General features: G+C 47.7%; 1 protein-coding gene across 1 annotated transcript in view; it reads right to left on the minus strand.

The window, feature by feature from the left end:
• The window catches only part of LOC122555170 (hematopoietically-expressed homeobox protein hhex-like), a 99,407-nt gene that overhangs the window by 37,057 nt on the left and 35,435 nt on the right, over positions 1-26,915 (minus strand). Inside the window, exons 2-3 of the mRNA XM_087991953.1 lie at positions 25,349-25,527; positions 21,849-21,899 (exon numbers count right to left, since the gene is read on the minus strand). Coding sequence (XP_087848079.1) covers positions 21,849-21,899; positions 25,349-25,527 — 230 coding nt within the window. The remainder of the gene's footprint in view (positions 1-21,848; positions 21,900-25,348; positions 25,528-26,915) is intronic.

Consider the following 26,915-nt stretch of genomic DNA (forward strand, 5'->3'; position numbering starts at 1 on the left):
CCCTGTGAATATCACTGGGAACAGTACACCCTGTGAATGTCACTGGGAACAGTAGACCCTCTGAATGTTACTGGGAACAGTTGCCCCTGTGAATGTCACAGGGAACAGTAGACCCTGTGAATATCACTGGGAACAGTAGACCCTCTGAATGTCACTGGGAACAGTAGACCCTGTGATTTCACTGGGAACAGTAGACCCTGTGAATGTCACTGGGAACAGTAGACCCTCTGAATGTAACTGGGAACAGTAGTCCCTGTGAATGTCACTGGGAACAGCATACCCTCTGAATGTCTCTGGGAAGAGAAACCCCTGTGAATGTCACTGGGAACAGTAACCCCTGTGAATGTCACTGGGAACAGTTACCCCTGTGAATGTCACTGGGAACAGTAGACCCTGTGAATGTCACTGGGAACAGTAGACCCTCTGAATGTAACTGGGAACAGTTGCCCCTGTGAATGTCACTGGGAACAGTTGCCCCTGTGAATGTCACTGGGAACAGTAGTTCCTGTGAATGTCACTGGGAACAGCATACCCTCTGAATGTCACTGGGAATAGATGTCCCTGTGAATGTCACTGGGAACAGCATACCCTCTGAATGTCACTGGGAACAGATGTCCCTGTGAATATCTCTGGGAACAGTAGAAACGATGAATGTTACTGGGAACAATAGACCCTGTGAATGTCACTGGGAACAGTAGACCCTGTGAATGTCACTGGGAACAGGAGACCCTTTGAATGTCACTGGGATCAGTAGCCCCTGTGAATGTCACTGGGAACAGTAGCCCCTGTGAATGTCACTGGGAGCAGTAGCCCCTATGAATGTCACTGGGAACAGAAGGCCCTGTGAATGTCACTGGGAACAGTAGATCCTTTGAATGTCACTGGGAACAGTAGCCCCTGTGAATGTCATTGGAACAGTAACCCCTGTGAATGTCACTGGGAGCAGTAGCCCCTATGAATGTCACTGGGAACAGAAGGCCCTGTGAATGTCACTGGGAACAGTAGATCCTTTGAATGTCACTTGCAACAATAGACGCAGTAAATGTCACTGGGAACAGTAGCCCCTGTGAATGTCACTGGGAACAGTAGACCCTGTGAATGTCACTGGGGACAGTAGACCCTGTGAATGTCACTAGGAACAGTAGCCCCTGTGAAAGTCACTGGGAACAGTAGCCCCTGTGAATGTCTCTGGGAACAGTAGACCCTGTGAATGTCACTGGGAACAGTAGCCCCTGTGAATGTCAGTGGGAACAGTAGCCCCTGTGAATGTCACTGGGAACAGTAGACCCTGTGAGTGTCACTGGGAACAGTTGACCCTGTGAATGTCACTGGGAACGGTAGACCCTGTGAATGTCACTGGGAACAGTAGACCCTGTGAATGTCACTGGGGACAGTGGACCCTGTAAATGTCACTGGGAACAGTAGACCGTGTGAATGTCACTGGGAACAGTAGACCCTCTGAATGTCACTGGGAACAGTTGGCCCTGTGAATGTCACTGGGAACAGTAGACCCTGTGAATATCACTGGGAACAGTAGACCCTCTGAATGTCACTGGGAACAGTAGACCCTGTGATGTCACTGGGAACAGTAGACCCTGTGAATGTCACTGGGAACAGTAGACCCTCTGTATGTAACTGGGAACAGTTGCCCCTGTGAATGTCACTGGGAACAGTAGACCCTGTGAATATCACTGGGAACAGTAGACCCTCTGAATGTCACTGGGAACAGTAGACCCTGTGATGTCACTGGGAACAGTAGACCCTGTGAATGTCACTGGGAACAGTAGACCCTCTGAATGTAACTGGGAACAATTGCCCCTGTGAATGTCACTGGGAACAGCATACCCTCTGAATGTCTCTGGGAAGAGAAACCCCTGTGAATGTCACTGGGAACAGTAACCCCTGTGAATGTCATTGTGAACAGTTACCCCTGTGAATGTCACTGGGAACAGTAGACCCTGTGAATGTCACTGGGAACAGTAGACCCTCTGAATGTAACTGGGAACAGTTGCCCCTGTGAATGTCACTGGGAACAGTTGCCCCTGTGAATGTCACTGGGAACAGTAGTTCCTGTGAATGTCACTGGGAACAGCATACCCTCTGAATGTCACTGGGAATAGATGTCCCTGTGAATGTCACTGGGAACAGCATACCCTCTGAATGTCACTGGGAACAGATGTCCCTGTGAATATCTCTGGGAACAGTAGAAACGATGAATGTTACTGGGAACAATAGACCCTGTGGATGTCACTGGGAACAGTAGACCCTGTGAATGTCACTGGGAACAGGAGACCCTTTGAATGTCACTGGGATCAGTAGCCCCTGTGAATGTCACTGGGAACAGTAGCCCCTGTGAATGTCACTGGGAGCAGTAGCCCCTATGAATGTCACTGGGAACAGAAGGCCCTGTGAATGTCACTGGGAACAGTAGATCCTTTGAATGTCACTGGGAACAGTAGCCCCTGTGAATGTCATTGGAACAGTAACCCCTGTGAATGTCACTGGGAGCAGTAGCCCCTATGAATGTCACTGGGAACAGAAGGCCCTGTGAATGTCACTGGGAACAGTAGATCCTTTGAATGTCACTGGCAACAGTAGACCCTGTGAATGTCACTGGGAACAGGAGACCCTTTGAATGTCACTGGGATCAGTAGCCCCTGTGAATGTCACTGGCGACAGTAGACCCTGTGAATGTCACTAGGAACAGTAGCCCCTAGCCCCTGTGAACGTCACTGGGAACAGGAGCCCCTGTGAATGTCTCTGGGAACAGTAGCCCCTGTGAATGTCACTGGGAACAGTAGACCCTGTGAATGTCACTGGGGACAGTAGACCCTGTGAATGTCACTAGGAACAGTAGCCCCTGTGAACGTCACTGGGAACAGGAGCCCCTGTGAATGTCTCTGGGAACAGTAACCCCTGTGAATGTCACTGGGAACAGTAGACCCTGTGAGTGTCACTGGGAACAGTTGACCCTGTGAATGTCACTGGGAACGGTAGACCCTGTGAATGTCACTGGGAACAGTAGACCCTGTGAATGTCACTGGGGACAGTGGACCCTGTAAATGTCACTGGGAACAGTAGACCCTGTGAATGTCACTGGGAACAGTAGACCCTCTGAATGTCACTGGGAACAGTTGGCCCTGTGAATGTCACTGGGAACAGTAGACCCTGTGAATATCACTGGGAACAGTAGACCCTCTGAATGTCACTGGGAACAGTAGACCCTGTGATGTCACTGGGAACAGTAGACCCTGTGAATGTCACTGGGAACAGTAGACCATCTGAATGTAACTGGGAACAGCTGCCCCTGTGAATGTCACTGGGAACAGCATACCCTCTGAATGTCTCTGGGAAGAGAAACCCCTGTGAATGTCACTGGGAACAGTAACCCCTGTGAATGTCACTGGGAACAGTTACCCCTGTGAATGTCACTGGGAACAGTAGACCCTGTGAATGTCACTGGGAACAGTAGACCCTCTGAATGTCACTGGGAACAGTAGACCCTCTGAATGTAACTGGGAACAGTTGCCCCTGTGAATGTCACTGGGAACAGTTGCCCCTGTGAATGTCACTGGGAACAGTAGTTCCTGTGAATGTCACTGGGAACAGCATACCCTCTGAATGTCACAGGGAACAGATGTCCCTGTGAATGTCACTGGGAACAGCATACCCTCTGAATGTCACTGGGAACAGATGTCCCTGTGAATATCTCTGGGAACAGTAGAACCGATGAATGTTACTGGGAACAATAGACCCTGTGAATGTCACGGGGAACATTAGACCCTGTGAATGTCACTGGGAACAGTTGTCCCTGTGAATGTCACTGGGAACAGTAGCCCCTGTGAATGCCACTGGGAACAGTAGCCCCTGTGAATGTCACTGGGAACAATAGACCCTGTGAATGTCACTGGAACAGTAGACCCTGTGAATGTCACTGGGAACAGTAGCCCCTGTGAATGTCACTGGGAACAATAGACCCTGTGAATGCCACTGAGAACAGTAGACCCTGTGAATGTCACTGGGAACAGTAGCCCCTGTGAATGTCACTGGAACAATAGACCCTGTGAATGCCACTGAGAACAGTAGACCCTGTGAATGTCACTGGGAACAGTAGACCCTGTGAATGTCACTGGGAACAGTAGACCCTGTGAATGTCACTGGAACAATAGACCCTGTGAATGCCACTGAGAACAGTAGACCCTGTGAATGTCACTGGGAACAGTAGCCCCTGTGAATGTCACTGGGAACAATAGACCCTGTGAATGTCACTGGGAACAGTAGCCCCTGTGAATGTCACTGGGAACAGTAGACCCTGTGAATGTCACTGGAACAGTAGACCCTGTGAATGTCACTGGGAACAGTAGCCCCGGTGAATGTCACTGAGAACAGTAGACCCTGTGAATGTCACTGGGAACAGTGGACCCTGTGAATGTCACTGGAAACAGTCGATCCTGTGAATGTCACTGGGAACAGTAGACCCTGTGAATGTCACTGGGAACAGTTGCCCCTGTGAATGTCACTGGGAAGAGGAGACACTGTAAATGTCACTGGGAACAGTAGACCCTGTAAATGTCACTGGGAACATTAGACCCTCTGAATGTCACTGTGAACAGTTCCCCCGGTGAATGTCACTGGGAACAGTAGACCCTGTAAATGTCACTGGGAACAGTAGCCCCTGTGAATGTCACTGGGAACAGTAGTTCCTGTGAATGTCACTGGGAACAGCATACCCTCTGAATGTCACTGGGAACAGATGTCCCTGTGAATGTCACTGGGAACAGCATACCCTCTGAATGTCACTGGGAACAGATGTCCCTGTGAATATCTCTGGGAACAGTAGAACCGATGAATGTTACTGGGAACAATAGACCCTGTGAATGTCACGGGGAACAGTAGACCCTGTGAATGTCACTGGGAACAGTTGTCCCTGTGAATGTCACTGGGAACAGTAGACCCTGTGAATGTCACTGGGAAGAGTAGACCCTGTGAATGTCACTGGGAACAGTAGCCCCTGTGAATGTCACTGGGAAAAATACACCCTGTGAATGTCACTGGAACAGTAGACCCTGTGAATGTCACTGGGAACAGTAGACCCTGTAAATGTCACTGGGAACAATAGACCCTGTGAATGTCACTGGAACAGTAGACCCTGTGAATGCCACTGGAACAATAGACCCTGTGAATGCCACTGGGAACAATAGACCCTGTGAATGTCACTGGGAACAGTAGCCCCTGTGAATGTCACTGGAACAATAGACCCTGTGAATGCCACTGGGAACAATAGACCCTGTGAATGTCACTGGAACAGTAGACTCTGTGAATGTCACTGGGAACAGTAGCCCCTGTGAATGTCACTGGGAACAGTGGACCCTGTGAATGTCAGTGGGGACAGTCGATCCTGTGAATGTCACTGGGAACAGTAGACCCTGTGAATGTCACTGGGAACAGTTGCCCCTGTGAATGTCACTGGGAACAGTAGACACTGTAAATGTCACTGGGAACAGTAGCCCCTGTGAATGTCACTGGGAACAGTAGACCCTGTGAATGTCACTGGGAACAGTAGATCCTGTAATTGTCACTGGGAACAGTAGACCCTTTGAATGTCACTGGGAACAGTAGACCCTGTGAATGTCACTGAGAACAGTAGACCCTGTGAATGTCACTGGGAACAGTAGACCCTTTGAAAGTCACTTGGAACATTAGCCCCTGTGAATGTCACTGGGAACAGTAGACCCTGTAAATGTCACTGGGAACAATAGACGCTGTAAATGTCACTGGGAACAGTAGCCCCTGTGAATGTCACTGGGGACAGTAGACCCTGTGAGTGTCACTGGGAACAGTAGCCCCTGTGAACGACACTGGGAACAGTAGACCCTGTGAATGTCACTGGGAACAGTAGCCCCTGTGAATGTCAGTGGGAACAGTAGACCCTGTGAATGTCACTGGGGACAGTAGACCCTGTAAATGTCACTGGGAACAGTAGACCCTGTGAATGTCACTGGGAACAGTAGACCCTCTGAATGTCACTGGGAACAGTAGACCCTGTGAATGTCACTGGGAACAGTAGACCCTGTAAATGTCACTGGGAACAGTAGACCCTGTGAATGTCACTGGGAACAGTAGACCCTCTGAATGTCACTGGGAACAGTAGACCCTATGAATGTCACTGGGAACAGTAGACCCTGTGAATGTCACTGGGAACAGTAGAATCTGTGAATGTCGCTGGGAACAGTAGACCCTGTGAATGTCACTGGGAACAGTAGCCCCTGTGAATGTCACTGGGAAAAATACACCCTGTGAATGTCACTGGAACAGTAGACCCTGTGAATGTCACTGGGAACAGTAGACCCTGTAAATGTCACTGGGAATAATAGACCCTGTGAATGTCACTGGAACAGTAGACCCTGTGAATGTCACTGGGAACAGTTGCCCCTGTGAATGTCACTGGGAACAGTAGACACTGTAAATGTCACTGGGAACAGTAGCCCCTGTGAATGTCACTGGGAACAGTAGCCCCTGTGAATGTCACTGGGAACAGTAGATCCTGTAATTGTCACTGGGAACAGTAGACCCTGTGAATGTCACTGGGAACAGTAGACCCTCTGAATGTAACTGGGAACAGTTGCCCCTGTGAATGTCACTGGGAACAGTTGCCCCTGTGAATGTCACTGGGAACAGTAGTTCCTGTGAATGTCACTGGGAACAGCATACCCTCTGAATGTCACTGGGAACAGTAGAACCGATGAATGTTACTGGGAACAATAGACCCTGTGAATGTCACTGGGAACAGTTGTCCCTGTGAATGTCACTGGGAAAAGTAGACCCTGTGAATGCCACTGGGAACAGTAGCCCCCGGTGAATGTCACTGGGAACAATAGACCCTGTGAATGTCACTGGGAACAGTAGACCCTGTGAATGTCACGGGGAACAGTAGCCCCGGTGAATGTCACTGAGAACAGTAGACCCTGTGAATGTCACTGGGAACAGTGGACCCTGTGAATGTCACTGGGAACAGTCGATCCTGTGAATGTCACTGGGAACAGTAGCCCCTGTGAATGTCACTGGGAACAGTAGACCCTGTAAATGTCACTGGGAACAGTAGACCCTCTGAATGTCACTGGGAACAGTAGACCCTGTGAATGTCACTGGGAACAGCATACCCTCTGAATGTCACTGGGAACAGTAGAACCGATGAATGTTACTGGGAACAATAGACCCTGTGAATGTCACTGGGAACAGTTGTCCCTGTGAATGTCACTGGGAACAGTAGACCCTGTGAATGCCACTGGGAACAGTAGCCCCTGTGAATGTCACTGGGAACAATAGACTCTGTGAATGTCACTGGAACAGTAGACCCTGTGAATGTCACTGGGAACAGAAGGCCCTGTGAATGTCACTGGGAACAGTGGACCCTGTGAATGTCACTGGGAACAGTAGACCCTCTGAATGTCACTGGGAACAGTAGACCCTGTGATTGTCACTGGGAACAGTAGATCCTGTGAATGTCACTGGGAACAGTTGACCCTGTGAATGTCACTGGGAACAGTTGCCCCTGTGAATGTCACTGGGAACAGTAGACCCTCTGAATGTCACTGGGAACAGTAGACCCTGTGAATGTCACTGGGAACAGAAGACACTGAATGTCACTGGGAACAGGCGACACTGTGAATGTCACAGGTAACAGTAGCCCCTGTGAATGTCACTGGGTACAGGTGACCGTGTGTATGTCACTGGGAACATAAAACCCTGTGCATGTCACTGGGAAGAATAGACCCTTTGAATGTCACTGCAAACAGTAGCCCCTGTGAATGTCACTGGGTGCAGGAGACCCTGTGAATGTCACTGGGAACAGAAGACACTGTGAATGTCATTGGGATCAGTAGCCCCTGTGAATGTCACGGGGAACAGGAGAACCTGTGAATGTCACTGGAAACAGTAAATCGAGTGCATATCACTGGGAACAGTAGACCCTGTGCCTGTCACTGGAACAGTAGGCCCTGTGAATGTCACTTGGAAAAGTAGACCCTGTGCCTGTCAGTGGGAACAGGAGACCCTCTGAATGTCACTGTGAACAGTAGCCCCTGTGAATGTCACTGGGAACAGTAGCCCCTGTGAATGTCACTGGGAACAGTAGGCCCTGTGAACGTTACTGGGAACTGTCGCCCCTGTGAATGTCACTGGGAACAGTAGACCTTGTGAATGTTACTGGGAACAGTATCCCCCGGGAATATCACTGGAAACGTTGACCCTGTGCATGTCACTGGCAACAGTAGAACCTGTGAATGTCATTGGGATCAGTAGCCTCTGTGAATGTCACTGGGAGCAGTAGGCCCTGTGAATGTCACTGGGAACAGTAGACCCTGTGACTGTCACTGGGAACAGGAGACCCTCTGAATGTCACTGTGAACAGTAGCCCCTGTGAATGTCACTGGGAACAGTAGCCCCTGTGATTGTCACTGGGAACAGTAGACTCTGTGAATGTCATTGGAAACAGTAGACCCTGTGAATGTCACTGGGAACAGTAGACCTTGTGAATTTCACTGGGAACAGTGGACCCTTTGAATGTCACTGGGAACAGTAGCCCCTGTTAATTTCACTGGGAACAGTAGACCCTGTGAATGTCACTGGGAACAGTAGAATCTGTGAATGTCGCTGGGAACAGTAGACCCTTTGAATGTCACTGGGAACAGTAGACCCTCTGAATGTAACTGGGAACAGTTGCCCCTGTGAATGTCACTGGGAACAGTTGCCCCTGTGAATGTCACTGGGAACAGTAGTTCCTGTGAATGTCACTGGGAACAGCATACCCTCTGAATGTCACTGGGAACAGTAGAACCGATGAATGTTACTGGGAACAATAGACCCTGTGAATGTCACTGGGAACAGTTGTCCCTGTGAATGTCACTGGGAACAGTAGACCCTGTGAATGCCACTGGGAACAGTAGCCCCCGGTGAATGTCACTGGGAACAATAGACCCTGTGAATGTTACGGGGAACATTAGCTACTGTGAATGTCACTGGGAACAGTAGACCCTGTGAATGTCACGGGGAACAGTAGCCCCGGTGAATGTCACTGAGAACAGTAGACCCTGTGAATGTCACTGGGAACAGTAGACCCTGTGAATGTCACTGGGAACAGTTGCCCCGGTGAATGTCACTGGGAACAGCATACCCTCTGAATGTCACTGGGAACAGTAGAACCGATGAATGTTACTGGGAACAATAGACCCTGTGAATGTCACTGGGAACAGTTGTCCCTGTGAATGTCACTGGGAACAGTAGACCCTGTGAATGCCACTGGGAACAGTAGCCCCTGTGAATGTCACTGGGAACAATAGACTCTGTGAATGTCACTGGAACAGTAGCCCCTGTGAATGTCACGGGGAACAGTAGCTACTGTGAATGTCACTGGGAACAGTAGACCCTGTGAATGTCACTGGGAACAGAAGGCCCTGTGAATGTCACTGGGAACAGTGGACCGTGTAAATGTCACTGGGAACAGTAGACCCTGTGATTGTCACTGGGAACAGTAGATCCTGTGAATGTCACTGGGAACAGTAGACCCTGTGAATGTCACTGGGAACAGTTGCCCCTGTGAATGTCACTGGGTGCAGGAGACCCTGTGAATGTCACTGGGAACAGAAGACACTGTGAATGTCATTGGGATCAGTAGCCCCTGTGAATGTCACGGGGAACAGGAGAACCTGTGAATGTCACTGGAAACAGTAAATCGAGTGCATATCACTGGGAACAGTAGACCCTGTGCCTGTCACTGGAACAGTAGGCCCTGTGAATGTCACTGGGAAAAGTAGACCCTGTGCCTGTCAGTGGGAACAGGAGACCCTCTGAATGTCACTGTGAACAGTAGCCCCTGTGAATGTCACTGGGAACAGTAGCCCCTGTGAATGTCACTGGGAACAGTAGGCCCTGTGAACGTTACTGGGAACTGTCGCCCCTGTGAATGTCACTGGGAACAGTAGACCTTGTGAATGTTACTGGGAACAGTATCCCCTGGGAATATCACTGGAAAAGTTGACCCTGTGCATGTCACTGGCAACAGTAGAACCTGTGAATGTCATTGGGATCAGTAGCCTCTGTGAATGTCACTGGGAGCAGTAGCCCCTGTGAATGTCACTGGGAACAGTAGGCCCTGTGAATGTCACTGGGAACAGTAGACCCTGTGACTGTCACTGGGAACAGGAGACCCTCTGAATGTCATTGTGAACAGTAGCCCCTGTGAATGTCACTGGGAACAGTAGCCCCTGTGATTGTCACTGGGAACAGTAGACCCTGTAAATGTCACTGGGAACAGTAGACCCTCTGAATGTCACTGGGAACAGTAGACCCTGTGAATGTCACTGGGAACAGCATACCCTCTGAATGTCACTGGGAACAGTAGAACCGATGATTGTTACTGGGAACAATAGACCCTGTGAATGTCACTGGGAACAGTTGTCCCTGTGAATGTCACTGGGAACAGTAGACCCTGTGAATGCCACTGGGATCAGTAGCCCCTGTGAATGTCACTGGGAACAATAGACTCTGTGAATGTCACTGGAACAGTAGACCCTGTGAATGTCACGGGGAACAGTAGCTACTGTGAATGTCACTGGGAACAGTAGACCCTGTGAATTTCACTGGGAACAGAAGGCCCTGTGAATGTCACTGGGAACAGTGGACCGTGTAAATGTCACTGGGAACAGTAGACCCTGTGATTGTCACTGGGAACAGTAGATCCTGTGAATGTCACTGGGAACAGTAGACCCTGTGAATGTCACTGGGAACAGTTGCCCCTGTGAATGTCACTGGGAACAGTAGACCCTCTGAATGTCTCTGGGAACAGTAGACCCTGTGAATGTCACTGGGAACAGAAGACACTGAATGTCACTGGGAACAGGCGACACTGTGAATGTCACAGGTAACAGTAGCCCCTGTGAATGTCACTGGGTACAGGTGACCGTGTGTATGTCACTGGGAACATAAAACCCTGTGCATGTCACTGGGAAGAATAGACCCTTTGAATGTCACTGCAAACAGTAGCCCCTGTGAATGTCACTGGGTGCAGGAGACCCTGTGAATGTCATTGGGATCAGTAGCCCCTGTGAATGTCACTGGGAACAGAAGACACTGTGAATGTCATTGGGATCAGTAGCCCCTGTGAATGTCACGGGGAACAGGAGAACCTGTGAATGTCACTGGAAACAGTAAATCGAGTGCATATCACTGGGAACAGTAGACCCTGTGCCTGTCACTGGAACAGTAGGCCCTGTGAATGTCACTGGGAAAAGTAGACCCTGTGCCTGTCAGTGGGAACAGGAGACCCTCTGAATGTCACTGTGAACAGTAGCCCCTGTGAATGTCACTGGGAACAGTAGCCCCTGTGAATGTCACTGGGAACAGTAGGCCCTGTGAACGTTACTGGGCACTGTCGCCCCTGTGAATGTCACTGGGAACAGTAGACCTTGTGAATGTTACTGGGAACAGTATCCCCTGGGAATATCACTGGAAAAGTTGACCCTGTGCATGTCACTGGCAACAGTAGAACCTGTGAATGTCATTGGGATCAGTAGCCTCTGTGAATATCACTGGGAGCAGTAGCCCCTGTGAATGTCACTGGGAACTGTAGGCCCTGTGAATGTCACTGGGAACAGTAGACCCTGTGACTGTCACTGGGAACAGGAGACCCTCTGAATGTCACTGTGAACAGTAGCCCCTGTGAATGTCACTGGGAACAGTAGCCCCTGTGATTGTCACTGGGAACAGTAGACTCTGTGAATGTCATTGGAAACAGTAGACCCTGTGAATGTCACTGGGAACAGTAGACCTTGTGAATTTCACTGGGAACAGTAGACCTTGTGAATGTCACTGGGAACAGTGGACCCTTTGAATGTCACTGGGAACAGTAGCCCCTGTTAATGTCACTGGGAACAGTAGACCCTGTGAATGTCACTGGGAACAGTAGCCCCTGTGAATGTCACTGGGAACAGTAGACCCTGTGAATGTCTCTGGGAACAGTAGCCCCTGTTAATGTCACTGGGAACAGTAGACCCTGTGAATGTCTCTGGGAACAGTAGCCCCTGTGCGTGCGGTAGAGCAGTGCTGCTCCTCTTCATGTTCCAGACAAGAATCCCTGGAAAAACTGGAGTCAATAGGAAGCAGAGGGAGAACTCTACACTGATGGGAATAATGTCTGGCACAAAGAAGCTCCAGGTCATCTCTGCAGGAGTTCCTCAGTGTAGCGTCCTTGGCCCAACCATCTTCAGCTGCTTCATCATAAGGTCAGAGGTGGGGATGTTCTACAATGAATGCACAATGTTCAGCACCGTTCGTGACTCCTCAGACAGTGAAGCAGTCCGTGTTCAAATGCAGCAAAACCTGGAGAATATCCAGGTGTGTGGCTGACAAGTGTAAAATAACATTTGTGCTATGCAAGTGCGAGGCAGTGACCATCTCCAACAAGAGAGAATCTATCACCCCATGAGATGTAATGGCATCACCATCACTCAGCTTGCCTCTCCCAACCCATATTTTGTGGGTTGCCATTATGAGGAGAGATTGAGCAGATTATGCTGGGGTTGAGATGAATGAGAGGAGATCTAATTGAGGGATACAAGATGTTAAAGGGATTGATTAAGTAGCAGTAGAGAGGGTGTGGGACAATGTAGAATGAGATCATAGCTTGAGGGTAAAGGCTAGCAGATTTAAAACAGAGGTAAGAAGGAATAACGTCTCTCAAAGGGATGTGAATCTGTGGAAATCATTACCCCAGGTTGTGGTGGATGCTGGGACACTGAATTAATTTAAGGAGGAGACAGACAGATTTTAAATTCGTAACAAGTTGAAGGATTATGGACAGCAGGCAGGAAAGTGGAGTTGAGGCCAAGATGAGATCAGCCATGATCAAATTAAACAGCTCGCGGGGCTGAATGGTCCACTCCTGCTCCTGGTTCTTATTTTTGTATGTTACGTTCTTATTGGCCAGAATCTGAATTGGTTTACACGTAAACACGGTGGCTACAACAGCAGGTCAGAGGCTTGGAATACTGCGGTGAGAAACTCAATTCCTGACTCCCCAAAGCCTGTCCACCATCTACAAGGCACAAGTCAGGAGTGTGATGGAATACTCCCCACTTGCCTGGATGGGGGCAGCTCCAACAACACTCAAGAAGCTTGACACCATCCAGGACAAAGCAGCCCACTTGATTGGCACCACATCCACAAACATCCATTCCATCCACCACCGATGCTCAGTAACAGCAGTGTGTACCATCTACAAGATGCACTGCAGGAATTCACCAAAGATGCACAGACAGCACCTTTCAAACCCACAACCACTTCCATCCAGAAGGACAAGGCAGCAGATACATGGGAACACCACTCCCTGAAGTTATCCTCCAAGCCACTGACCATCCTGACTTGGAAATGTATCACCGTTCCTTCACTGTTGCTTCACCCAGATCGCATGAATGATTAAAATCCCAGGGGATAAATGTGTATTGTTTCCTCACAAGACCACCCATCCATTTGCTTTAAATTTGCTTACTATGAAGTGGATGGTCGCCTACCGTAATATCATCTTCTGAGATTCATTCTGAAATTTCCGCAAGGTTAAGCCCCAGCCTCACAGCTCTGATGGACAAATTCTTAAAGTTCCACAGGCCCCACTGTTCACCGTGGTCTTTGTGGTTTCTAAACAAGTCACAGAAACAGATACTAACACCAGACGTGCAAAGTGTTATTGCTATGCCCGTGTTTTACCTCTTTGTTTGAAACCTGTCCTGAGAACCTTGGTGTTAATTCGAAGGATGTCATGCTTTAGGGTGATATTGTCAACTGCAAATGCAAAGCCTATGCACCCTGCACCTGAGAGATTGGGTGACATTTAAAAATAACCTGCCTGCCTTATTTATACTCTGATGTTTTGCTTTGTGGCTTCATGGTTAAGTGCACAACTTTGGGGTGGAAATCAATCAGCCTGTGTCAGAAGATAATAAAATAAACCCAACTTTCATCAGCTAAGGCTGCACTCACTCGGGAATGGTGAGAACTCCCAGCTACTCCCTTGCATCCCATATATCACCCTCCGTTCATCATCACTGAATCAAACTCCCAGGACCCTCACAGCACTGTGGGACCTCCTTCATCACACAGACTTCAGGGCCACAAGAAAGTGACTCACCACCAACACTGCAAGGTGCATCTAGAGAGTGAGCAATTATTGTTTGCCCTTCCAATCATAGAGTCGTACAGCACAAACACCTGATGAAGGAGCAGCGCCCCAAAACTGAGTGCTTCTAAATAAACCTGTTGGACTATAACCTGGTGTTGTGTGATTTTTAACTTCATACAGCACAGTAACAGACCCTTCGGTCCAACCAGTCCATGCCGACCATAATCCCATTCTGAACTAGTCCCACCTGCCTGCCAGGTCTTTTAAATGTTGTAACTGTTCCAGCCCCCACCACTTCCTCCAGATACGAACCACTCTCTGTATAAAAAAAAATGCCTCTAATGTCTTTTTTAAATCTTTCCCCTCCCACCTTAAAACTATGCCCCCGGCCTTGAAATCCTAAACCCTAGGTAAAAGACACCTGCCATTCACCTTATCTATATCCCTCGTGATTTCATAAACCTCTATAAGGTCACCCCTCAACCTACTACACTCCAGTGAAAAAGGTCTCAGCCTAACCAGACCTTCCCAGTAACTCAAACCCTCCATGCCCAGCAACATTCTGGTAAACCCTTTCTGAACCCTCTCCAGCTTAATAAATATCCTTCCTGTAACTAGGCAACCAGAAGGTGGACAGAAGTGGGTACTACAAATGCTGGAGATTAGAGTCAAGATTAGAGTGGTGCTGGAAAAGCACAGTAGGTCAGGCAGCATCCGAGGAGCAGGAAAATCAACGTTTCAGGCAAAAACCCTTCATTCCTGATGAAGGAGCAGCGCTCCGAAAGCTAATGTTTCCAATTAAACCTGTTGGACTACAACCTGGTGCTGTGTGATTTTTAACTTTGTACACCCCAGTCCAACACTGGCATCTCCAAATCATAACCTCAACATAATGTTCCAAATCCTATACTCAAAGGTCTAAGCAATGAAGGTAAGCATGCTAAACACTTTCTTAACCATTCAGTCTACTTACAATGCAAATTTCAAAGAATTATGTACCTGAACTTCTCAGACCTTCTGTTCTACAATATTTCCCACGGTGTTACTTTTCCCACGGTGAATAAATCTTGCCCATGTTTGTTTTACAAAAATGCAATATGATGTCCACATTCCCAGAACGATTTTGTACCAGCTGCAAGACACTCTGCAGCAACTCAGCAAGGTTCCTCTGACAGCATCTTCCAAACCTGCTACCTCCACCAAGGGAATTAGATCCATGGGAACACTACCATCTTCAAGTTCCTCTCCAAACCACTCACCACCCAGACCTGGAACTATATCACCTTTCTTTGCCTCTGGGTCAAAATCCTGGATCTCTCTCGCTAGCAGCGAGATGTTCCTTCAACATGGAGTGCAGGTTCATAGCTCCTTGAAAGTGGAGTCGCAGGTAGATAGGATAGTGAAGAAGGCATTTGGTATGCTTTCCTTTATTGGTCAGAGTATTGAGTACAGGAGTTGGGAGGTCATGTTGCGGCTGTACAGGACATTGGTTAGGCCACTTTTGGAATGTTGCATGCAATTCTGGTCTCCTTCCTGTCGGAAAGATGTTGTGAAACTTTGAAAGGGTTCAGAAAAGATTTACAAGGATGTTGCCAGGGTTCGAGGATTCAAGTAATAGGGTGAGGTTGAATAGGCTCGGGCTGTTTTCCCCGGAGTGTCGAAAGCTGAGGGGTTTATAAAATCATGAGAGGCATAGATAGAGTAAATAGGCAGGGTCTTTTCCCTGGAGTGTGGGATCCAGAACTGGAGGGCATAAGTTTCGGGTGAGAGAGAAAAGATATAAAAGAGACCTAAGGGGCAACTTTTTCACACAGAGGGTGGTGTATGTACGGAATGAGCTGCCAGAGGAAGTGGTGAAGGCTGGTACAATTGCAACATTTAAAAGGCATTTGGATGGGTATATGAATAGGAAGGGTTTGGAGGTGCTGGCAGGTGGGACTAGATTAGGTTGGGATATCTGGTCGGCATGGACGGGTTGGACAGAAGGGTCTGTTTCTGTGCTGTACATCTCTGTGACTCTATGACATGGACGCCATGAAGCTGGCTCTGTACAACCACCTCAAGGGCAGTTAGTGACAGCCAGTAAATGTGGGCGTCTAATGAAGTGATATTGTTTAATTAAGGGATATCTGCTGCCCTCTGAGATATCGCAACACGATACTTCATTACATCAAGTCTGCTCTTCCATTCAATGAGGTCATGGCTGATTTAATAACTGTCAACACTGCTTTCCTGCCTTTTTCACATCACCATTGATTCCTTTACTGATTAACCTGTCTACCTCAGCCTTGAATATACTGAATGACCCAGCCTCGACAGCCCTCTGTGGGAAGGAATTCCACAGATTCACTCCCCTCTGAGAGAAGAAGTCCCTCCTCATCTGTCTCCAATGCGCAACCCCTCTTTCTACGATGATACCCTCTGGTCCCAGACTCACTCACAAGGGAAGCAACCATTCCACACATCTACCCTGTCTAAGAATCTTGTCAGGTCACCTCTCATTCTTCTAATTAGTATAAAACTAATTACTCAACATCTACTCACAAACCTCATTGAAATAAAGGCTAACATCCCATCTGCCTTCTTTATTGCTTGCTGAACTTGGATGCCAGATTTTTATGATTCCTAAAACAGGACTCATAAATCCCTCTATGCTGGAATGCCTGCAGTCTTTCTCCTTTTCAATAACATTCAGCCTGTCTATTCTTCCTGTTAAAGGAAGAATATTTTTCACATTTTTCACATGTTTCACATTTTCCCACATTGTAGGGAAATGTGTCTGGGTGGCTTACTCTTCAGAGGGTCAGTGTGGACTTGTTGGGCCGAAGGGCCTGTTTCCACACTATAGGGAATCTAATCTAATCTAATATCCCAGCTGCCAAATTTTGACCACACCGTTAACCTCTCTAAATCCTTCTACAGACTTTTTGTGTAATCCTTGCTACTTGTCTGCTTGTTCATGGAATTGAGTATAAGAGTCAGGATGTCATATTACAGCTTTATAAGACTTTGGTTTAGAGTATTGTGTTAAATTCTGGCTGCCACATTACAGGAAGGATGTGGAGGCTTTGGAGAGGGTGCAGAAGAGTTTTACTAGGATGCTGCCTGGATCAGAGGCTATGAGCTATAAGTAGAGGCTAGAAAAACTCAGATTGTTTTCTCTGGAGCTGCAGAAGCTGAGAGGAGACTTAATAGAAGTCTGAACAATTATGAGAGGCATATGACAGTCAGAACCTTTCTCCCAGAGTTAAAATGTCTAACACTAGGGGGCATGCATTTAAGGTGAGAGGGGGAAAGTTCAAAGGCAATGTGAGGGGTAAGGTTTTTTACACAGAGGGGTCTGAAACACACTGCCACGGGTGATGGTGGAGGCAGATACAATAGGGGTGTTCAAAGGACTTTCAGAAAAACCACATAATGCTGCAGGAAATGGAGGGATATGGGCCAAAGACAGGCAGAAGGTGTTAGTTGAATTTGGCTTCATGTTCAGCACAACACTGTGGGCTGGAGGACCCGTCCCTGTGCTGTACTGCTCCATGTTCTATGTCTTCCCACCTATTTTTGTGTCATCCAAGATATCCTAGGTACATACGCATGAGAAATAAATACAAAGTATCCAAAGCTAGTGTATCCTGAATGACGAAGGATAGAAAAGGGCGAGAAAAGAGGCAGATGATTCATTCCGAATAATAACAGCAAAAGAAATCAGGAAGGGTATTTCAAATGCAGGAGACAGGCTAAGGTTGGAATAAAGAAGGTTCAGAGGGAGCATGAGGAAAGGATGGCAGACTGTGCTAAAAAAAAGTAGAATGGTTGTCAAACACATTAAGAGTAAAAGATGAGTGAAATTTAGAGTGGGGACCCACAGGATAGGCTGCTCACTGAGATAAAGGGTACGGCAGAGGTACTAACTGATTACTTTGCTTCTGTATTTGCCAAATCAGAAGGTGGTGACAGTGGCCCGGTTGAAAATGTGGGGGTTGAGCAACTGAGCAGTACAGGGAGGGATAAGGAGGAGGTACTAACAAGGCTGGCAGCACTCCAGGTAGAGAAGTCGCCAGGCCCAGATGGGATGGATCCCAGATTGCAAACTGCAGAGTTGTTGACAGAAACTTTCCAAGCTTCTTTGATCACAGGCTTGGCTTGCTAGGCCATTTCAGAAGAAATTGACTGTCAACCACATTGCTGTGGGTCTGGAGTCACAAGTAAGCCAGACCAGGCAAGGATGGCAGATTTCCTTCCCTGGAGGACATTAATCAACCAGTCGGTTTTTCACACAATCCTCAATGGCTTCATGGTCATCAGTAGATTCCTAATTTCCACACTTTTTTTTGGAAAACATATTAAATTCAAACTCCTTCATCTACTATGGTAGGATCTGAACCCAATCCTCAGGGCATTAGTCAAGCCTCCAAATTAATAGCCTCATGATAATTCCAGTAGGCCATCACCTCCCCTAATGGATGGTTAGGGATATAGCGACAGGAGAAATTCCTTTTGGCTTTCAGGTCTGTGCCATTATTAACTGCAAAAAAACTCAAGTTAAAAATGTACAATTTCATGTACAAAAATTGTATTTGCATATGGGAGCTCCAAACTTCTCTCACCGTTCAGTGTGGAAAGGTATTCTATGTCAGGAGGCTCTGCCTTGAATTTGAAGACTGACGCTCCTCAGTCCTATATTCTCCAACCAGTGGAAGTATTGTCTGAATTTTACCACAATCATTTTCTATTAATTTCTTATAACCTTTGTTCAAGTGACCTCCTAAGCATCCATATTCCAGGGAATGTAATACTTGACTTGTGTATAATTTAATCATTATTAACTTAATCACTACAGTGGCTCAGTGGTTAGCACTGCTGCCTCACAGTGCCAGGGACCCAGGTTTGATTCCCGTCGGGCAACTGTCTGTGTGGAGTTTGCTCGTTCCCCCTGTGTTTGTGTGGGTTTCCTCTGGGTGCTCCAGTTTCCTCCCACAGTCCAAAGATATTACGTGGATTCGCCCATGCCCATAGTGTTCAGGAAGGTGTGGGCTTGCGGGATTAGCCATGGGAAATGCAGGGTTACACGAATAGGATAGGGGGTGAGTCTGAGTGGAATTCTGTTTGGAGTGTTGGTAGGAACTCGATGGGCTGAATGGCCTGCTTCCACACAATGATGACTCATTAAGTGAATGTGTACTGCGCTCCCCCCAAGGCTCCATCCTAAAAGCTAAGGTAATCTGAAGTGCTCGCTGTATTCCATGATTTTATACAGCATGGTCTCTACACCAGCATCCTCCATATTATAAAATCACCATTTCAGTTGCCCCGTTAATGATCTTTCTGCCTCCACCGACCCTCTCAGATGATGTAAAATATCCCATGGCACACTAACAAAAAAATAAGAGTATTCTTCTTGATGTTCTGTACAACATCCATGCAGCAATCAATGTTAGGCAACAGATCACCCTATGGTTACCAGCCTCATCTGCTACTTACTGTGAATAAACTGGATTCTATATTCCTTACACTAGAACTGTAACAACACTGCACCATAAGACCAAAAGTAATCAGGACAGGGGTAAGCCATTCAGTCCCTTGAGCCTGCTCTATCATTCAATAGGATCGCGGCTGATCTGCCATTCCTCATGTCCTCTGCCTTTCCTGTCCTTTCTCCATAATCCTTGATTCCCCGACTGATCAAGAATCTCACTCAGCCTTAAATATACACAAGGACTCTGCCCCCCACAGCTCTCTCTGTGGCAAAGAGTTCCAAAGACTCACAACCCTCTGAGAGAAGAAATTCCTCCTCATCTCAGTTTTAAATTGGTGCCCCTTTATTCTGAGACTGTGCCCTCTGGTCCTAGGCTCTCCCATGAGGGGAAACATTCTCTCAGCTTTTATCTGAACAAACTCTTTAAGGGTGACCGCCTCTCATTTTTTGAACCTCCAGTGAGTAGAGTCCGAACCAAAATCCCAGCCTTTGCTAATCAGACAATCCCTCCATAGCGGGGGTCATCTTTGTGAACCTTCTCTGCACTGCCTCCAATGGAGGAATATCATTCCCTTAAATCTGGGAACCAAATCTGGTCATTGGCTGTAAAGTTTACTGGGATGCTCTGAGGCAGTGAAAGGTGCTCCAGATATGAAGTTGTTTGAAGTCTTTCTGTCTCTACAGATTCAGAGACTGAAAGTTTACCAGCATAAGGAAAATGGGCAAAGATGTGCAGGTTAGGTGGACTCGCCATGGTAGATTGCCTGTAATGTGCAGGAATGTGTACACAAGGTGAATTAGCCATGGGAAATGCAGGGACAGGATAGGGGGGTGTATACGGTAGGATGCTTTTTGGAGGGTCGGTGTGGACTTGATGGACCAAATGGCCTGCTTCCACACTGCTAGGATTCTATGACTCTATGAGAAATAGGCCACTCAGCCCCTCAAGCCTGTTCCACCCCTCAGTAAGGTCCTGGCTGATTGGTTTATGTATTGTATTCCACATTTGCATTGCACACTTTGATTTCCCTATCTAATGAGAATCTACTTACCTCTTCCTTAAAAACATGCAGTTAGTCTTCTTCCTCTACCTTCGGCGGTAGTGTGTTCCACAACAGTTCAACACTCTGAGAGAAAAGATTTCTCCTCATCTCTACCCTAAAGGGGTGATCCTTAATTTGAAAACAGTACATCCCCAATTTAGCACTGACCCACAACATCCTTTCCACGTTCACCTCGTCAAGACTATTCAAGATCTTATACATTTTGATCAAGTCACCTCTCGCTCTTCTAGACCCCTGTGGAAACAAGCCCAGTCTGCCCCAACCTTTCCTCATAAGACCATCTAACCATTCCAAGTATCAATCTGATAAACCTCCTCTAAACTGCTTTGAATTCATTTACAACCTTGCTTAAGTAAGGACAGCAGAACTATATACAGCACAGGTTGTTTTGCGAGAACATGCATTTCGTTAATGCAAATTCACTAAGACACGATTGACGAATTAGGAACACTGTTTCTAACATGCGAACTTTTAAAGCGTGTATTGGTTATAACGCAATTCCGGCTCCATTAGTTTAAGTAGTGCTGCTATTACGCGATTTTCTTATACACAGGACTGCACGAGAACAGAACTACCGCGTTATAGCAGAATCGACTGTATTCAAGAGGAGGTTGTGCAGGTTGGTACAATTACAACATTTAAAAGACATTTGGATGGGTATATTAACAGGAAGGGTTTAGATGTTCATGTGCCAAATGCTGGCAAATGGGACTAGATCACTTTAGGATATCTGGTCAGCCTGGACGAGTTGGACTGAAGGGTCTGTTTCCATGCTGTACATCTGTATCACTCGATGTAGTCTCAATACCCTGTATGACTTGAGCATAATAACCTTACTTTTCTGATCAAATTTGCTTGCAATAACAGACAGCATCCCATTATTCTCCTTAATTACTTATTGCGCTTACATTCTAAGTTTTTGTGGCTTGTGAACCTTGGAGTTCCAGAGTTGTTCTCCATTTATTTAGCTCTCTGTTTCAGTAACACTGGTTTGTTCCCTGTCTCTGGGTCATTTTGCCTGGTAAATTCAGAAGCTGAATGTTTGGGTTAATGAGACAACAGGAATAGTCCATTTATCAATGCAGGACCCAATGACACATCTGCCCAATCAAAGTGGGGGAAAGCCAACGCTTTGTACCTGTTTTAGTCTTCGCCATTTTGCTCTCCTGTTCTGGAACCATGTTTTCACCTGCAGAGCAAATGAAAAAGAGAAGAAGAAAGAAAAAAGTCAAATAGCAGGAGGCAGGAGAAAATCTGAGCCAGTTCTTCCAGACAGAGCATAGAACAAGTCTGAGCTGTCCCTGTCCTGGGAGTGTTTGATGAGGATAGTGTAGAGGAAGTTTTACTCTGTATCTAACCTTGAGTTGTCCCTGTCCTGGGCGAGTTTGATGGGGACAGTGTAAAGGAAGTTTTACTCTGTATCTAACCCTGTGCTGTCCCTGTCCTGGGAGTGTTTGATGAGGACAGTGCAGAGGAAGGTTTACTCTGTATCTAACCCCGTGCTATCCCTGTCCTGGGAGTGTTTGATGGGGACAGTGTAGAGGAAGGTTTACTCTGTATCTAATCCCGTGCTGTCCCTGTCCTGGGCGTGTTTGATGGGTACAGTGTAGAGGAAGGTTTACTCTGTATCTAATCCCGTGCTGTCCCTGTCCTGGGCGTGTTTGATGGGGACAGTGTAGAGGGAGATTTACTCTGTAGCTAACTCCATGCTGTCCCGTCCTTGGAGTGATGAATGGAGACAATGTAACGAGAGCTTTACGCTGTATCTAACCCTATACCATTGTTTCCTGGGAGTGATGGATGGGACAGTGTAGAGTGAGCCTAACATTCAGTTTTTGAAAGGTTCAAGAGACTTTTATCAAAAGTAGAAATTGTCGGGAAAACTCAGCAGGTGTGCCCTCTGTGTAGAGAAAACAGAGTTATTGTTTCAGGTCTGGTGACCCTTTTCAGAACTGATGGTAGCTATGAAAAGCTGTGAAAAGCAGAAGATGGGATGGGGAGAGGAGTAAGGGGAGAAGTAAACAATAGGTGGAGATAAAGCCCAAAGAGAGAGAAATATAGTTGGATAGACAGAGGACTGGGTAAAGTCTCGGAGAATGAATAGCTGCTCATCGGGAACGGAGGGGCTGTCAATGGATTGTGTGTGTTAGCAGACTATGCGATGACAAGGCCTGGTGTGTGGGGGTTGGGGTAAGGATATGGGAGAAAATGCCTCAAATCCCAAATTATTGAACTCATTATTGAGTCTGGAGGGTTGCAGGGTCTCTCAGTGGAAAATGAGGTGCTGTTCTTCCAGCTTGCGCTGAGCCTCACTGGAGCACCACAGCAAGCCTGAGACAGAGATGTTGGCCAGGGAACAGGGTGAGGTATTAAAGTAACAGGTAACTGGAAGCTCAGGGTTATCTTTGAGGGCAGAACATAGGTGTTCTGTGAAGCAGTCCCCCGGTCGACACTCCACTTCCCCAGTGTAGAGGAGACCACATTGTGAGCAGCGGATGCAGTAGACAAGATTGTGTGAGGTGCAGGTAAAGTGCTGGTTCACCTGGAAGGTGTGTTTGGGCCCTTGGATACTGAGGAGGGGGGAGGTAAATGGGCAGGTGTTACACCTTCAGCAGTTGAAGGGGAAGGGGTCGTGGGGCTATGGGGGTGAGGTGTTGGGAGTGAAGGAAGAGTGAACCTGTGTGTCCCAGAGGGAATGATCCCTGCGGAAAGCGGACAATGGAAGAGAGGGGAATGTGTGTCTAGTGGTGACATCTCACTGGAGTTGGAGAAATGGTGGCTGATGATCCTCTGGATGTGGATGCTGGTGGGATGGTAAGTAAGGACAAGGGGAAGGCAGCATCTGAGGAGCAGGAAAATCGACGTTTTGGGCAGGAGCCTTTCATCAGGCCTTCCTGATGAAGGGCTCCTGCCCGAAACGTCAATTTTCCTGTTCCTTGGATGCTGCCTGACCTGCTGTCCATTTCCAGCACCACTCTAATCTCCAGCATTTGCAGTCCTCCCTTTCGCCTAGGGCAAGGGGAACCCTATCGCTGTTATGGGAGGGAAGAGAGGGGATGAGGGCAGAAGTAGAGGAGATGGGTTGGACCCAGTTGGGGGCGCTGTCAACATGGTGCTGGCCACTCCTCCGTTGAGGAGGAAGGTGGACATTTTGGAGGCTCCCTTGTCGAAGTTGGCCTCATCCGAACAAATGTGACAGAGATGGAGGGACTGGGAGACTGGAATAGAGTCTTTACAGCAAGCAGGGTGTGACGATGTACAGTTAAGGTAACTGTGGGAGTCAGTGGGATTATAGTGGATATTAGTGGCCAGAAATGGAAACAGAAGTGTTGAAGAAGAGAAGGGGGGAGTCAGAGATGGACCAGGTGAAAATGAGGGCGGAGTGGAAATAGGAAGTGAAATTGGTTAACTTTTCCAATTCTGGACGAGAGAGGGAAGCAGCACGGAAGAAAGAGTTGTGGGTGGGGGGCTGGAATAGGACCGGAAGAAGGAATACTCCACGTACCCCACAGAGTGATAGGTATACCCGGGGCCCAAGTGGGTAACCCACAGCCCAGCCCCCTGACCTGAAGAAAGTGGGAGGGGTTAAAGGAGAAATTATTCAAAGTGAGGAGGCAGTGGAGAAGAGTGGAGGTGGGGGGGAGACGGTTCAGGCCTTTCTGGCAGGGAGAAGCAGAGACCATCCTGGGAGGGGATGGACATGTGAAGGTGAAGAGGACATGGCCGAAACTGATGTAAACTATCAGAGGAATCGTGAATTAAGCAGGAAGGGAACAGGACCAGGGGAGAAAGTACCGAGACAAGGTAAGAAGAGATGAGATTGGTGGGACAGGAGCAGGCTGAAACATTGGGTGTGCCCAGGCGGTTCTGTATGTCAATTTTGGGAAGGAGGTTGAAATGTGCTGTGTGGGGCCGGGAGATGATGAGCTTGGAGGCAATGGTGGGGTTTGGAGCAGAGAGCACTTTCTTCTGTGGGTCCCCGATTTGCTGATTTGATGGTTACTATCACGGGTAGCAAAAAGATGCAAAAAGCTTCTCAACTCCTACCACTGTCACCTTAAACACGGGTAGTTGGTCAGAGCTGATAAATATTGAATCTATTTAAGACGGAGGTAGGTGCGTTCTTGGTTGCCAAGGGGATCGTGGGTTACAGAGAGAAGGCAGGGGCGGCACGGTGGCACAGTGGTTAGCACTGCTGCCTCACAGCGCCAGAGACCCCGGGTTCAATTCCCGCCTCAGGTGACTCACTGTGTGGAGTTTGCAAGTTCTCCCCGTGTCTGCGTGGGTTTCCTCCGGGTGCTCCAGTTTCCTCCCACACTCCAAAGATGTGCAGGTCAGGTGAATTGGCCATGTTAAATTGCCCATAGTGTTAGGTAAGGGGTAAAATGTAGGGGTATGGGTGGGTTGCGCTTCGGTGGGGCGGTGTGGACTTGTTGGGCCGAAGGGCCTGTTTCCACACTGTAAGTAATCTAATCTAATCTAATGGGGTTGAGAAACCTGTCAGCCGTGACTGAATGGCGGAGCGGACTCGATAGGCTGAATGGCCTAATTTCTGCTCCTATGTCTTACGGCCTAAATGAGCTGGAATGGTCCTGCAGCTTGTGCATGATCTGATTCCTTTCCAATCCCGCAACTTACCTGCCTCTCGCTGAGCTGCAGGGATCTGGCCAGGCACTTCCGCTCTGGCGGTGAAAGGTATTTCTGGATCTCAAACTTTTTCTCCAACTCCACGGTCTGATCATTGGAGAATCGCACCTGACCCCCTTTTCTTTTGTGGGACGAACGCTGGGTAAACACATTCCAAAAATAATCCTTATCTGAGGGAAAGAAACAGAAAGAGTTAAGTCAATTAGAAAGAGATGCACAGAAAAGTGGAACGGATGCTTTGAAAATGAAGACAAATGGGAGAATCCCGGCATTTTGCGACAGACCAGCCAGTGAAAGGTAAGGTCATAAAGTCAGAGAGTCATAGAAACGTATAGCACGGAAACCGACCCTTCAGTCCAGTTCCTCCATGCCAACCAGATATCCTAAATTAGTCTAGTCCCTTTTGCCAGCATTTGGCCCACATCCCTCGAAACCCTTCCTGTTCATATACCCATCCAGGTGCCTTTTAAATGTTGCAATTGTACCAGCCTCCACCACTTCCTCTGGCAGCTCATTCCATGCACGCACCACCCTCTGCCCCTTAGGTCCCTTGTAAATCTTTCCCCTCTCACCCTAAACCTATGTCCTCTAGTCGTGGATTCCCCTAACCTAGGGAGAAGACCTTAACTATTCACCCTATCCATGCCCTTCATGACTTTATAAACTTCTATAAGGTCACGTCCAGGGAATATAGCCCCAGCCTGTTGGGCCTCCACCCCATAACTCAGCCAGCATTGCGCCTGTGTCCTGGACTGTTATGGAATGGACAAGGCATATTCACATCTGCATCTATATCCACAGAGAATGTTAGACATCAGCAGTGCCATTAACCATCAAAACAATGAGGTGGGTGATTTTGCTAATGAATTCAAATATATCACTTTGAAAAAATTATACAAATTCTTTCAGTGGGTGCTTCGTACATTCAAAAGCACAAAGTGGATTAAACCGCTGCTCTCCAGTGAGCTCACAAGATTTTAGAATCTTAGAGTCATACGGTATGGAAACAAACTCTTCAGTCCATACTGACCAGGTTTCCCAAGTTAAACTAGTTTAGTTACCTGTTTTTGACCCATATCCCTCTAAACCTTTCCTCTCCATGGACCTGTCCAAATGTCCTTTAAATGTTGTAATTGTACGGGGGTCTGTGTCACTAATGGCCCAGTGTCAGAAACAGGAACCTGCTGATATACAAACATTGATGTACTTGATGAGCAGAGAGTCCCATGATTGTGAGTACTGAGGATCAGAGCTACTGTTTGTACATCAGTTGGAGCCTGTTTCTGACCTTTGGCCTTCAGGTGCTGTTAGTAACTACAACATACTGGCCACAGTCATACTATGATGATGGTGGTGCTGTGGTAGTAATCCAGCAGCCCCTTAAACTATTGTTCTGGGTTAACACACCAATCGGCACCCTTAGCTAAATTGCCCCTAGTGTTAGTTAAGGGGTAAATGTAGGGGTATGGGTGGGTTGCGCTTTGGCGGGTCGGTGTGGACTTGTTGGGCCGAAGGGCCTGTTTCCACACTGTAATCTAATCTAATCTAATCTAGTGTC

This window comes from Chiloscyllium plagiosum, unplaced genomic scaffold (genome assembly GCF_037043375.1).
Source record: "Chiloscyllium plagiosum isolate Xiang-an unplaced genomic scaffold, Cpla_swu_hap1 HiC_scaffold_1, whole genome shotgun sequence".
Classification (NCBI taxonomy): Eukaryota; Metazoa; Chordata; class Chondrichthyes; order Orectolobiformes; family Hemiscylliidae; genus Chiloscyllium; species Chiloscyllium plagiosum.